Source organism: Pipistrellus kuhlii, unplaced genomic scaffold (genome assembly GCF_014108245.1).
Source record: "Pipistrellus kuhlii isolate mPipKuh1 unplaced genomic scaffold, mPipKuh1.p scaffold_m20_p_2, whole genome shotgun sequence".
NCBI lineage: Eukaryota > Metazoa > Chordata > Mammalia > Chiroptera > Vespertilionidae > Pipistrellus > Pipistrellus kuhlii.
Window position 1 is genome coordinate 38,083,258 of NW_023425515.1, and position 15,303 is coordinate 38,098,560.

Here is a 15,303-nt window from a genome sequence, read left to right on the forward strand (position 1 = left end):
GACCAGACCTTCAGGGGAGGGATGTTAGAAACAAACAGGCTAGCCGGGTAGTGGTTAGGGGGTGATCAGGCTGGCAGGCAGAAGCGGTTAGGGGCAATCAGGAAGGCAGGCAGGCGACCAGTTGAAAGCCAGCAGTCCTGGATTGTGAGAGGGATGTCTGACTTGCCTATTGAGGCCTGATCCTAAACGGGCAGTCGGATATCCCTCGAGGGTTCCCAGATTAGAGAGGGTGCAAGCTGGGCTGAGGGACACGCCCCCCCCCCATGCACAAATTTCATGCACCGAGCCTCTAGTTAAAATATAATTCACTTGAGTTGCCGACATAGGTGGGGAAGAGACATCCATGTGGCCCAGCATTTTAATGAATGAACAACACTCAGGAAGAGTCTTATTTGAACCAACAAATCCTTTTTTTACAACAGTGAAAGCCTTTGCTAGTGGATTCTTTCTTTCCTATTATATTTAAGAGCAGCATGTTTAGAGGAAGGTGGAATCCTATCAATCTGTCATTGGGGAAGAAGTCAAAGACACGCTGGATTCCCCCTACGGTCACTTACAAGCAAGGCCCCCACGTTAAAGGCCTCCCGGAGCACGAGCAGCCCTCTGAAGCTGAGCTACTTACAGCGAAGTGGTGATAGGGCGGAGCCGGGGGAGGTCCTCGGGGCCCTGCGGGTGGAGGCAGCACGGATAATCCTGTTGAAAAGATGCCAAGGGCGCTGAGGTTCAACCCCGGGATCAGGTTGGCTTGATGCTGGAACAGAAACGGAGAAAAAGATGAGGGGAGGCGAGCAGAGTCCCAGCTTGCCTGGGCCAAGCTCCATCTCCTGCCACATGAGCTCTGCCCCGGCCCTGCAACCTCTGCCCCACCCTGCCGCTGGGGTGGGCTATCCAAACCTCAACATGACCATGGCGTTCCTCTCAAGTTTCTCTGCCACACATCTTAGAGTATCCACACATCTGAGCAGCAAACGAGGCTCTTCCTGGGGAGCCAGGCCACGTCACCAGCTTCTCTGCTGCCAACCCCTCCTCCTCAACCTGCCCACTCCTGTGCCTCTCACCTCTGGGCCCCAGGACACTTCGTCCACCCTGAAAGGACGTGCATTTCTCGCTCCTCACCTGGCTGAGTCCTACTCATCACGTGGGTTTCACGTGGGTGTCCCCTCACCTGGAAAGCCTTCTCTCACCCCGAAGCCTCATCCAAACACCCTTCCTGTGCTCTCCTAACATTCCTACGCTTCCTTAAAGAGCACTCGCCATACAGTATGTGGGCCACCTGCGAAGGTACCTCTTCCCCTGTCAGACATAATCTCCTTGTGCACAGAGCCTGTCTGGTGTGGTGGGCTCAGGGCCTGGTACATAGTAAGTACTCAATAAATACTTGTCGAATGGATATGTTTAAAACCTACTGGATTAACAGCTGTTTTCTAACTCCGTCCAGGAAAAGATCCGACCCCTCACTAGGACACCACACATGGAGTCTCCGGGTCCAGGTTCAGAATGGCTCACAACGCTGGCCTTTTCACCGTTTGGTTACCAGCTTCGTGCTTGGTATTTTGCTTGCTTATTTCACATTCATTGGGCACTTACATTTACAGCCAGCATGTCATTTTCAAAGGCCTCACGTAGCTTCTTCATAATCTCCATCTCAGCACTGGCACAAGCCTCAACCGTACCCTTCACAGTGATGGTTCTTTCAGGATTGTATATGCTCAAATCCTGCAAGCTGGCCACCAGGAAAAAAAAAAAAAGAGAAATTTGCTTTTATCTTTTATCATAGGAGAAATAAATCCTAGAGGATAACAAACAAGTTTGGCTCAGTGGATAGAGCATCAGCCTGCGGACTGAATAGTCCCAGGTTCGATTCTGGTCAAGGGCATGTACCTTGGTTGCGGGCACATCCCCAGTGGGGGGTGTGCAAGAGGCAGCTGATTGATGTTTCCCTCTCATTGATGTTTCTAACTCTCTATCCCTCTCCGTTCCTCTCTGTAAAAAAATCAATAAAATATATTTTTAAAAAAAGTCTTGGTGGAGATGGTAGGGAGAAGACCGAATTTCCTCACCACACACTGAAATACAGAACGCTTAACGCATTATCGCAAATCTTTCTAGTGACAGATCACACTTATAGTCAAATGCTTGACTGGTAACTATTTATGTGTTTGTCTTTGTGGTTTTGGAGATAACTTTGTGACTTATGATTACATTCCCATTTTATAGAAAAGCAGATGAATGAACGGGGCCTATCAAGATGATCCAATTCCCCATCACCGGGCACAAGCAATCTGAATGGGTGCTTACGATGAAATTGTTATCTTGGTCCCAGTTTCATGTTCAATTTTCTTCAAATTTCTGCCTTCTTTTCCAATAAGTCTTCCAACCAAGCCATTGTGGGCCAAGATTTTCAGAGGAATCTCTTCGGTTCTAAAAAAGACAACCAACAATGTTAACAGTTAAGGTGGAAACAGCGATTGCTTCCCAAAGGCTATTACCCTGTTTTGATTTTCTTACAAATAGAAGCTGTTTTGTTCAGGTACCAAGTGGTAATGAGCTTTAGGAGAGGAATCCCTTACCAATCCCAGGGCATGGATTCTCACTAACATAAGCCGAGCCATGATGATGATACTCCCCTCTGTGCCTAGTAGAGAATAAGTCCAAGAGGTAGATATGGCCAATGAGCTATAAGGAGAAATCTGTTGGGTGACTTTAGGAAGGTTTTCCTTGCTCTTAAAAAGGTATAAGAGTTAATGACATTAGTCAGATGACAAACCAGAAAGCTTCAGGTCCTCCTACCCCCACAGAGATACCAAGTTAATAACAGACAAAGAGCCCTAATCGTTTAGCTCACTGGATAGAGCATCGGCCTGTGAATTGAAAGGTCCCAGGTTTGATTCCGGTCAAGGGCATGTACCTTGGTTGTGGGCACATCCCCAGTAGGAGGTGTGCAGGAGGCAGCTGATCGATGTTTCTCTCTCATCCATGTTTCTAGCTCTCTAGCCCTCTCCCCTCCTCTCTGTAAAAAATCAATAAAATATATATTTTAAAAAATATAGACAAATACCTCTGTGAGAACCCTAAAGATTAACTGAGAAGCTATAGCACCCAATTTATTATAAAACAAAGGGATTCCATCAAAAGGGGCAGGAAAATTGTTGTATCTGGCATGGCTGTTCATGTTCCTTTCCCTATACAGCATAGCAAAGAGCAACTAAGAAGCAGTCCTTCATACCATGACTTCTCCCTTTAAAACAGAAACAAAAGACTGGAGTATAAATCCAACATTCTGGAATGTCTAGGGGCTACCCAAGAGATTGGTTTCTGTCTCTCCTGACTTGGAGGGTTAATGAGACTGGCATCAGAGTTTGGAAGGTGGTAAAAACAGAGGAAAACAGTATGTTAGAGCTACAGTTACAAGTCAGAAGCCAGGGGGAGAAAGAGATCAAAAAGGTTTGAGAGATCTAGAACCTGCAGCCAGGCTAATTCAGAAGTTCTTCCTTTGAATGAAGTTAGTAGGCAAAGACTGAGAAGTGGTTGTAAATTCCAGCAAAAACACTACAAGACATGCCAAGAAACAGGGAAACAATGACTAATCAAAGGATCAAAATAAAACTCTAGGAACTGATCCTAAAGAAATGCAGGCCAATGAACTACCTGACAAAGAATGTAAAAAATCTGTCATAAAGATACTCAATGACCTAAAAAAGAACATAGATGACTAAATGAAATAAAAAAATGATATGTGTACAAAATAAGAATCAATAAAGAGACAGAAACTAGGGTGGAAAAAACACACGCTAACAAATAAATAATAAAGCTAAAGATTACAAAACTAAACTAAAAATGTTATTTAAAAGATTCAACAGCAGACAAAAACAGGGAAAAGAAAATATCAGCAAACTTGAAGACTGATCATTTGAAATCAAAAGGAGAAAAAGGAATACAGGAAGACAAAGAGAGGCTAAGGGACACTATAAAATGGATCATTATACACATCATGGGAATCCATAAGGAGAAGAAAGAGAAGGGGCAAATAGTTTATTCAAAAATAATGATGGAAAACTGTCTAAATCTGAGGAATGAAATGGACATATAGATTCAAAACGTTCTTTCAACTAGGATAAACCCTAGGAAAACCACACTGAAACATATTGTAACCCATGTATCTAAAGTCCAAAACAAAAGACAAAGCACAATCTTTTTTTTTTTTTTTTTAAATCCTCATCCAAGGACATCCCCCCCCCCCCCCCCATTGATTTTTGGAGAGAGTGGAAAGAAGGGGGAGAGAAAGAGAGAGAAACATCCACATGAGAGAGACACACTGATTGGTTGTTTCCTATATGCACACTACTGGGGCTGAGGATTGAGCCTGCAACTGAAAGGGCATGCCCGTCTACGGCCATACCACCCTGAACGCGCCTGATCTCGTCTGAAAAGGCATGCCCTTGACTGGAATGGAATTGAACCTGTGATCTTTCAGCCAATGCTCTAACTACTGAGTGAAACTGGCTAGGGTGACAAAGGACAATTTTGATAGCAAGATAAAAATTATAGTCACATACCTAGGAGTTTCCGTATTATCGGTGGATTTCTCGGCAGAAATTTTGCAGGCCAGAAGGGAATGGGATGATATGTTCAAACTGCTAAAAGAAAAAATTGTCAACCAAGAATACTGTATCTGGCAAATTGTCTTCAAAAATGAAGGAGAAATAAGACATTTCCAGAAAAACAAAAGCTTAGGGAGTTTATTCCTATTAGAACTGCTCTATAAGAAACTTTTAGCTGAAATGAAAGCACAGTAGATAGCAACACAATGTCATATGAAAATGTAAAATACACAAATACAATAGTGTATACTATAGTAACTTTGAAGCATAAAATTTAAATGACAAAAACAAAATGATAAATCTATATTAATAGGTATATAATACATAAATAGTAATTTGTGACAACAATAACAAAGTAGAGGTACAAGAAGGTATAGTTGGGATAAATGGTGATGGAAGGAGACTTGAAATGGAGTGATGAACACACAATATATCCATGATGTATTATAGAATTATATACCTGAAAATGATGTAATTCTATTAACCAAATGTCACCCCAATATATTCAATAAAAATTATAGATGGTGGAGTTATAAAGGAATAGAGTTCTGAATGTAACTGAAGCTATCAATTTAAAATAGAATGCTATAATTTTAAGATGTCTTATATAAATACAATAATACACACACACACACACACACACACACACACACACACCCCTACAGAATATACACAAAAGGAAATGATAGGGAATCAAAGAACATCACTAAAAAGCACAAACAAACCCAAAACGAAGACACAAAGGGAGGCAGTAAGAAAGGAAATGACAGCCAATAAAGCTATAAGACACAGAAAATCAAAATGGCAATTTTCAGTCCTTCCCTAATAATGTTTACTAAGGAATGAAACTTCCCAGTCTAGATATATTATAGATTGGCTGAAAGATTAAAAAAACAAAATAAAAAATCTCAAATCAACAACTTTATAACTCAAGAAATTAGACAAGAAGTTAACTAAGTCTAAAGGAAAGAAATAATAAAGATTAGAGGAGAAATGAGCAAAATAGAGACTAAAAAAATAAATAAATAGAACTAAGAGTAAGTTTTTCTGAAAAGATCAATAAGATTGACAACTCTTAGCTAAATGAATTAAGAAAAAAGAGAGCAAACACTCTACCTCCTACTCACCCCCCTCAGGGCTCATTTACACGTCATAGAGAGGCCGTCTCTGAAATTCCCAACCTCCTCCCATCTCCCCGAAAGCCTTGGCTGAGGGCTTCCACCCTCACCCTTTCCATAGCCGGGCTTAACTACCTGCCGGTGTAACTTGTTCAGTGAGTGTCTCTCCCATTGGATTGAAGGCTCCGTGAAAGCAGGCCTGGGTCTTGTTCACGTCTGTAGCCTCAACCCCAACACAGGGCTTAACTCAGTGGGGCACCCAAACCTTTATTTCAAAGACATTCAAATTCTATCTTGGCTCTACTCAGAATCAGTCTTGGTAATTATTTAGAATATTAAAAGTGGCTTTGTTCACTAGGTTGAAGGACCAAAAAGTGTGTTATTTTAAAAGTTTTTAATAAATTGGACGAGGGAGGAGCTTCTTCAAATTAAGCCATGGCATTTGGGGTGAGGGAGGAGAAGGATGTTCAAAAGCCCGCAACACAGTCAATGATTCATAAGTGAAAGGTTAGAGACCCTTATGAAATCTGAGAATAGAGCTGTGTTTTTGTTTGTTTTTTTAGGACTACTTTCCCCTTTTTGGCTTTGGAACACTCTTATTTGACATTATTTGCTAAATTAATTTTATATTCAACTCATCCCTCAGTACTTCTCTATGACTGTGCCACCAATGCCCATAAGTGGATTTTGCCAAACCGCAAAGAACCCTTTTTATTATATTACCCATTCCATTTACCACTAATTTGTTTGTAATACAAATGCAATTGCTTTAGTAAGAACTGTTATTTGCCCTTCAAATGGATACAACACTCAGGAATCCTAAGAAGTATTTTGCGAAAGAAAAGGAGGAGACAGAAGAAAACAGATAGGAAGAAGAAGAAAGGAGCTGCTGTCACTATAAATTTCTACTACTAAAGGAAATGTAATTCGATTTTAAAAGAGTGCAAGTGGTTTTGGGGCAGATGACAAAAACCTTTCCCAGAACAGCTAAGTGGTGGTTTTGATGACAGTGCACATTCTATACCTGCACTGACCAAATGTGACAGTCATTAGCCACACGTGTAACGATTCAAATCCAAATGAATTAAAAGATTCCATTCCCCCACTGCACTGGTCACATTTCCAGCACTCAATCGCAACATGCAGCGAATTGCTATCTTATTGCGCAGGGCAGACAGAAAACATTCCCATCATTGCATGACAGTGGACAGCACCGGTCTATGTATTTCTACCGATAATTATTCCCAGTGAGTGATGAGAGCACTGGGATCATCAGGAGAAACATACAAAGGAGAAACCGCCACATTATACAGGCACAAGGTCTGTCTTCCATGGTATTCTCTTTGGAAACAAATTTCTTAAAAACAATCCTTCCCTGCTCCCTTTACTTAGTAAAAATTACAATTGGAGAACATTATGCTGAGTGAAATAAGCCAGTCAATGAAAGAAAAACACCACATGATCTCATTCATTTATGGATAATAAAGAACATTATAAACTGATGAACAAAAAGATAGATACAGCCGAAACCGGTTCGGCTCAGTGGATAGAGTGTCGGCCTGCGGACTGAAGGGTCCCAGGTTCGATTCCGGTCAAGGGCATGTACCTTGGTTGTGGGCACATCCCCAGTTGGGGGTGTACAGGAAGCAGCTGATCGATGATTCTCTCTCATCAATGTCTCTAACTCTCTATCCCTCTCTCTTCCTCTCTGTAAAAAAATCAATAAAATATATTAAAAAAAAAAGAAAGATAGATAGATAGATACAGAGACAGTAGCAACAGACTGTCAAATTACAGTGGGGAGGGGAGGGAGATATGGGGGAGATAAGAGATCAACCGAAGGACTTGTATGCATGCATATAAGCAAAACCAAGGACGAAAAACTCTGGGGAGGGAGGGCATGTATGAGAGAGGGGGGTGGGGGTGAATTGGTAAGATATGTACACATATAATACCTTAATAAATAAAAAAAAAAAGAAAAGAAAAAAGTGTACTGGGTTCCATGATTGAGAACTACCCTTATTCTCTGCAGGGTGAGAAGGACATGGCACGCACACTTACATTTTGGTCTCATCAGCCTCCTTGTGCATGATTTCCAGAATCATACGGCACGCCTCTGATGTCCCCTCCGGGGTGGCGTGGATGGTGACGGGCTTCTCGGCAGCCCCGGAGTTCTCCTTCCTGTGGATGTCCACCCTGTGGGGAAAGCATCGGGAGCCATCGCACGCCGTCACCGGGGGACAGGGTCCCCGTTCGTCCCAAGGGCCGCGCCAGCCAACGTACAGCAGGGACACAGACAGACAAGGCGTGGCCATCCGCACGTGTGCACCCAGTGCCATTCCCCAAGGCGGCAAGCAGGGCTGGGGGCTCGTGCCAAACTCGAATTCTCTGCGCCTCCGTGTGGAAGGGAGCATGCCTGACAGGCGTGCTATGTATGGGACAAGGGCCCCCCCAGCGTGGTCATGAGGCCAGGTGGGTAAATGACGTATTTCAGGTGACCGCAGGCGTGAGGAGAAAAGGGAGCAGGGTTAATACTGGGCGTTAGCACAGTGCCACTCTCTGAGCGGATGGCAGCCTTTTAAAAGCCACGTGTTAATCCAAATCCAAACACCACATCCAAGCGAACTTTAGATCTCGGAGTGTGGAGAGAAAGCAGAGGCATGCCCTCGCTCTGCCTGCGTTTTGGTGTCCTTGCCACTGGCAGCCTGCCTTTCGAGGGAGCTCGTGGCTCCGCAGCCTGATGACTGGACCAGGCTTCTCGGGGTAGTCGGGGCCCGATTTGTTTTTGTTCATCTTTCAAAATCACCTAATTGATTGCATCCCCTTTTACCGTGATGTTAGAAAGCCCAGATCCAAGTCTTCAGCCTGTTTCTAAAAAACGGGCACACAAGGTGAGTACTACCTTGCTTCTATTTAAATGTGTGGCACTTTTAAAGCCATTTTAAACAATGTTTTTGAGCAAAAAAAAGACAAATAAAGAAAACTTAGAAGGGTCAAAAAGGGCTAATTTTAAAATGAAAGAATCACCGCTGAGTATTTCTCCTCTCTGCTAGCCCTTTATTTCACTCCTATGATAATGGACTCTGGGACGCAAAATAAATTTCCATTATTTGGGAGTAGCTCAGATACCTGAAGAAAAACCGTGTTTTCTCTTTCACATTACAAGACACTCAAGCCGTGGCCTGAATAATGTGCACGAGGCATGTAAGTAACTGATGGTCAGTAATTCGCTGCTTTGCAATTTAAGTGCTTTCGTAATAATTACTACATTCACCCTGCCTGATTCTCACAGTAATCTTTGCTTACAAGAAGCAGCCACGGATGCTCAGAGAGGTGGAAATTTCCCCCCCACAGATCATAAAGCCATCATGTGGCAAAAAACTTGAACAAGGGTCTCTGAAGTCCTGTGCTTTCTTGGTTCCGTCCTCTGTGGTCATACGAACATAGAAAAATCAACAACCCACAAGTCTTTTTACTCAGTACAATTCCTACCACCAGCCCAGTCTCCTTCGACAGAAGACTAAACAGAAGGCTGGTATACTTTATTCCTTGCTCGATATAGCAGAGACCCACCCACGTCCTGGATGTAGCGTTTCCGAACCGATCTGGGTGGATCTCACGGAATGACTACGACCCAGTGCTCTGACTCAGGAGAGGAGGTCAGAGCTCAGGGAAATGGTTCAAGGATCCCACAAAGTTCTACTCTCCACCCCTGCTGTTTTGGAAACAGATGCGTTCACAAGCACTGGTTAGCTTTTAAGAACAATCCTGGGCTGCGAAGTCATTAGTGTAAGGTGACCAGGTTTTAACATTGGTAAAGCGGGACACCATTGACCTGGGGGGAAGGGGGATTCTCGATTAAAATTTTGGTCTATATGGAGCAACAAAACTTTTCATAGAACGCAAAAATAGTATTGTAATATGTTTTAAATTTCAACATAAGTACAATTTACAAATATAAATAAATAATTATGTATAGTATTTTATTCTTTGGCATATTTCTCATTTGAGTGAATTCTAACAATTGATCAACAATGCGAACTTTGATAAGCAGTTCCCGATAATCAGTTCTCAACAATTATTTGTTATTATTAAAGTTTAACATTATGAAATTAACAAAAATAACATAAAACTCATATCCTGGCTAAATAGCCACATGGCCACCGAAAACCGTATATTCCCTTCCCGTTCTCCTGCCATTCCCTTGCTTGTCGTGCATTCTTTCCAAAAATCGGGACTTTTTTAAAATGCCGTGGGACGCGGGACAAATTGTTAAAAATCGGGACTGTCCCACCAAAAGCGGGACGTCTGGTCACCTTACATTAGTGCCTTCTTTATGAACCTTTGCTGTGTCGGGACTTAACCTTCCGGCAACTGGCATGAAAGCTCCTCAAAGCCACGGCTTTCTGTTAGTCTGTTAACAGTTCTGTTTAGAGAAGCCGCCGTCCCATCCAGCACAGCCCCCCACGGACGCAAGCAAGAGCCGCCGGAGGATGGCCGGGCCCCCCAGCACTCAGGGAACCCCTCAGAAGGAAGCGAAGGGAGCCCCGGAGGCACGTACCGGGACTGGGTCTGCTTAGTGATGTTCTTTATGGTCAAGCCCTCCTTTCCGATGATGGCACCAACAAACTGGGTGGGGACCAGGATCCGAAGCGGGAAATCAATCTGTCTGGCCTGAGAAGAGCCCCCGGGGCCGTGGCCTTGCTCCCTGGAAGAGTGGTCCCCACGGTGGGCTCGCTGAGGGGGCGGAGGGGAGCTCACCTCTTCGTCCGGGATGTAGGAAATCTTGAAGGAATAGTTCTCAAACTGATGCCCGCTCAGCTTCTCGATGGCTCTGAAACGCAGCAGAAGCAGGCGGGCTCCGTCAGAGAGGAGCGGCCAGAAGGCCCTCCAGGCCAGCGGACGGGTCCTCACCCTCACTCACTCACTCTCGCCTGTCGAAGTGAATTCAAAAGGTGCTGCTTTATAATATTTAACCCTATTAAACTAGCTTAATGTGCAAGGTTCTGAATTTATTATAAAGCAGCACCTTTTGAATTCAATAAAAGCAGCAAATTAACATGTAGAAAGGTCCTACCGAGTGGCAGCCGAACAAGAACTGCAAAGGTGAGTCATTGGTATAGATGTGCGCAAAAGTGAGTAGCAAATGAATTACTGCCTTTTTTCAACACAAAGTTAACTTTTAAAAAAATATCAGTATATAAATAAATAAAAATATAAATTCCAATCTTTTACTATTATATACAGTCTTCATGTGTGTTGAACCTTGAAAAATAAATCTGTAATCCTGGGATGTATAACCAAGCATGACCGTATTCTAGTTACAAAGACCTGACGGGCACTTCAAGAACTTGCTATAAAAAGGAACTTATTTTTGTTGTTTTTCTGAAAACCTCAATCCCACGTCCGTTAATATAATAGTCAAGCTCAAAAGCAACCACCACTGAAGCAGTATAGTCGTGAATGGAAACCAGGGAGTGAATGGGGGTAGGAAAAAGAACCCAAGCCAGGTGCTCCTGGATTGATACCCTCCAGACACCTCTCTTTGCGGCTGATGTCACTGAGGTGGATCCCCCTTTTAATAGAGGAAAAATGGGTGTTTTAGTGCCCATTCCATTAGTGTGGGTGTAAAACAAGGCTTGTGCTGCTTTATCCCGGTGCCTGGAGAAAACTCCAGTAAAAGTGGCTTCCGTGGCGAAGCAGAGTCTAGGCCCAAGCCCGTGCTCTATTCCTGACCAGACCAAGAACGTTCCCACCTCGGTTTTGATGCCACAACTCAATATTTTTCAAGACAAAGTCTCTGTGCAAATCAACAAAGAGACATCCTGGTATAAATGCTCTGGAATTCCAGTGACACGTCAAAGGTCTGCAACTTTTCAAAAAGGTTTATAAACAGAGGACTCAATGGAATTCAAAGATAACTATTCAAAAATGTAAGGAAGCCCAAATGCACTTACGTTTTTGCTTCTCCTCTGGTTGAGTATGTGACGTTAACAACGGCAGTTTCTGTGTCTGTGTTGACTGGGGAAGAAGCAAAAACTACATGTCATAGAGAAAAAAGCTGTTGCCCTCTGGCTCAATGTAAGCAGGCTTATTTGAGAGAAAAATGCACAAAATAACTCATTGCCCTACCTCTAGAGTTACTTGAATCTCTATTCATTTACATTCATAATGATTTGTAACCCACTGTATAAATATATTTATAATCAATTTATATATAACTCACAGCTATATTTTCACTTATTTTTTAAACACTTTTGCATGGTTACATGTACATTTTCTTGTATTTTTTTAATGCCTACATAAAATTGCAATAGCTGTGCCATGATTTTTTATTTTTTTTTAATTCTCACCTGAGGATATTTTCCACTGATTTTAGAGAAAGTGGAAGAGAGAGGAAAAGATAGAATATAAATGTGAGAGAAATACATTGAATGATTGCCTCCTGCATGAGGCCTGATCAGGGCCCAGGCCAAGGAGGAGCCTGAAACTGAAGTACATGCCCTTGACCGGAATCGAACCCAGGATTCAACTTTGGTCCACAGACCGATGCTGTATCCATTGAGCCAAACTGGCTAGGCCAGCTCTGCCATAATTCTTACCTGACTATCCCTCAAATGTTGACAAATGGATTGTTTTCAGTAGTTGCTATTCTAAAAATAGTGTTGTTGAAAACCACATTTGTTGCAAACATCATTAATGTTAGGTCTTTTGAATTACTTTTTAAGCCAATCACAGAAGAAGAAATAACTGGGTAAAACAATACAATGCTTTTAATGTATAATTTCTAATTACTTTCCTTAAAGTTTGTATCAATTTATTATACCACTATCAAGGTATAAACTTTATTTGTTACCATTTACATTTAGTTTTAAATAACGGATATATATAAAAAACAAGAAGATATTTTTATTTTAAATCTTTATTCATTGATAAGGTTGAGTTACTCCTTTTGTTTCCCTTTGACTGAACTCCTTGACTGTGTGAGTTCAACCCAGTAACTGCTTACAATAATTTAAGAAAAATGACAATCTCACCTCACTTGGCTAAAGGAGAGAACACATAAACTCTAAGAATGGCTAATAAGAAATCATTTTATCTTTCATTTGCTTCTTCATCCAAAGTCAGAAGTTGAAAATAAATTCAAAAGGCAAGATAAAATTTGTTCAATTCAAGCTAGTAAACTTAAAGCAAAAATATTGATCAAGCAGACATGACTAAATCAAACCCATCCTTCAAATGTTTTAAGCTATTGGGAGACCTGGAGTTAACAACATTAAGTTAAGGCTAATTCAAGAAAACCACAATAAAGCTCCCTTTCAAAGTAATAATAAGACCTTGTAGTGTAAGGATTTTTAATCTTGTAACTATAGCAGAGCTTTAAGAATTCTATAACCTGACTCTCCCTACCCCACCCAAAGATTCAAATTTGTGGATATAGGAACTTTCCTGGTTTATAGTTTCCATAAGATTCTCAAAAAGGTTAAAGACCACTGTTAAAAATACAGTTTATCCCATAACTTCAAAGCAGCCACAGCCTTTGTGGGGAGGGAATGTGTAAACCTTGGGGAGGAACTGCCCCTGAGATTTACGCATCATAAACGTGAGCCCAGCCCTGGCCTTTGCTCAGGGAGTGTTCCTATCGCTCTCTAACCCACACCATGTTTTAGGTGAAAACAAAAATAAGGGAGGCAGAAGAGTACGTATCTCGTGGGCATTTATTACTGTTCCCAAGACAGTGGCTCTCTAAGTTGAATACATACAAAAACCACGTGGGAGCACTGGTTTAAAATACAGACGCATGAACTCTTGCCCCAGGAAGTCTTGTCTGTAGGTCTAGGGGGAGCCCTAGGAATATCCATTTTTACGACCACTCCAGGGGATTCTGGCGTAGGAGTCCTTCTTGAGAAACACTCCGTCCAAGACATTAGAGATTGTTATTTTTAGCCAGGAGGAAGGAAGTTGTTATACTAGTGTAAATCCAACTACTTCCAAGTGAATTACGCTTATCCCAGCCTGGCATGTTTGTCCAATACTTGAGCACATTACAGAGTATTAAAAAATGGCCTGAAAATCATATTCCTTAAAAAAAACAAATTATATAGATATGAGTAGATAGGTTATATATAGACATCTCTCACACATAGATACAAACATATACTCTAAGAAGCCTGTTTGTTTCAAAGGAGTTATTATTTTTCCCAGGAGTTGACCCAACCTACAAGAAATAATGGATAACATCCCTCTGTACATTCATTGGCAAATTTCCTCACTATTACCTTGTTCGACATTCTCCACCGTCCCATACTGAGCCAAAAGTCCATCCAAGACCTGAAAAAGAGAGCTTCAATGTCAGAATGGGAAAACAAGATTGTACTCACAAAAATGGTACAGTGCTCTCCCCAAGCAGATGAACTATATAGCACAACAAGGACAAGAACAGGACTAACACAATTAAATTGATGTTTCAAGTCTTCCATAAAAACGGCTGGAACTGAAATAAATACGTGGGTCTTTCATTTGCTTACTGGGTTCCGAGTAATCTGTCCCCTGACACAACACCAGCATTTCAGCCTCAGTAACTGTCAGTCACATTCATTGTGATGGTTGAGGCCTATTTTCTGCTCTTGAAATGAGAAGTAAAATCAAGTACAAGGCTCACTTTTTCTTGAAAGCTTTAACCATTCTTCCTTTGGTTTTCTCTAGGAATCTCTTTATTTTACAGAACAGTGGGATGTGCATGTTTGACATTTTCCATAATGAAAGTTTTTTTACAATCATGAATATATTGCCTCGCTGGTGTGGTTCAGTGGTTGAGTGTGAACCCAAGTACCAAGAGGTCACAGATTCGATTGCTGGTCAGGACACGCCCCCCAGTGGAGGGCATGCAGGAGACAGCCGCCTGCTGTTTCTCTCCCTCTCCTCTCCCTTTCTCTCTATAATCAATAAAAACACATTTTTTAAAAAAAGTTTTAAAGTAATAAATATATTAGACTGAACATTATCTTTCCTTTATAGCTATTTTGATTTCATTTGGGTTGGGGTATAAAATATCAGGCAGTTTGTTTTTAAATACTGCAATAATGCCACTCCTTATATTCAATCGAATTTATTTATTATTATTTTTTTTTTAGTCTTCACCTGAAAATGCTTTCCATTGATTTTTTTTTTAGTTTTTTATTTTTATTTATTTATTTTTTAGGGTTTTTTTTATTATTAAATTATTATCTGTGTACATATCTTACCATTCCCCCCCTCTATTGATTTTTTTAAGAGACAGTGGGAGGGAGGGAGATTACGGGGAGAGAGAGAAAGATACATTGACATGAGAGAGACACAATGATTGGTTGCCTCCCACTTACACCATGACCGGGGCCAGGAATCAAACCTGCAACCCTTCCATCCTCAGGCCGACACTCTAACCACTGAGCAAACCCGGCCGGGGCACTAACTGTTTCTATTGTTGACACTATTACAGATGTTCTCCCTTTGCCCCCCTTTGCCCACCTCCATCCAGTTCCCACCACCCCTCCTCTGGCCTTCACCACTGCTGTGTCTAATGGCTATGATGTATGTTCTTTCGC

General features: G+C 41.8%; 1 protein-coding gene across 3 annotated transcripts in view; it reads right to left on the reverse strand.

The window, feature by feature from the left end:
• Window positions 1-15,303, reverse strand: part of IGF2BP2 (insulin like growth factor 2 mRNA binding protein 2) — a 131,890-nt gene that overhangs the window by 16,845 nt on the left and 99,742 nt on the right. The window contains exons 4-12 of one of the 3 annotated variants that reach the window (XM_036448084.2): window positions 13,999-14,050; window positions 11,677-11,740; window positions 10,481-10,553; window positions 10,281-10,348; window positions 7,781-7,915; window positions 4,557-4,637; window positions 2,299-2,421; window positions 1,588-1,723; window positions 623-751 (exon numbers count right to left, since the gene is read on the reverse strand). In XM_036448084.2, the coding sequence (XP_036303977.1) occupies window positions 623-751; window positions 1,588-1,723; window positions 2,299-2,421; window positions 4,557-4,637; window positions 7,781-7,915; window positions 10,281-10,348; window positions 10,481-10,553; window positions 11,677-11,740; window positions 13,999-14,050 (861 nt within the window). Of the gene's footprint in view, window positions 1-622; window positions 752-1,587; window positions 1,724-2,298; window positions 2,422-4,556; window positions 4,638-7,780; window positions 7,916-10,280; window positions 10,554-11,676; window positions 11,741-13,998; window positions 14,051-15,303 lie in introns of all 3 variants that reach the window. The other 2 variants (XM_036448082.2, XM_036448081.2) reach the window with 2 other exon arrangements.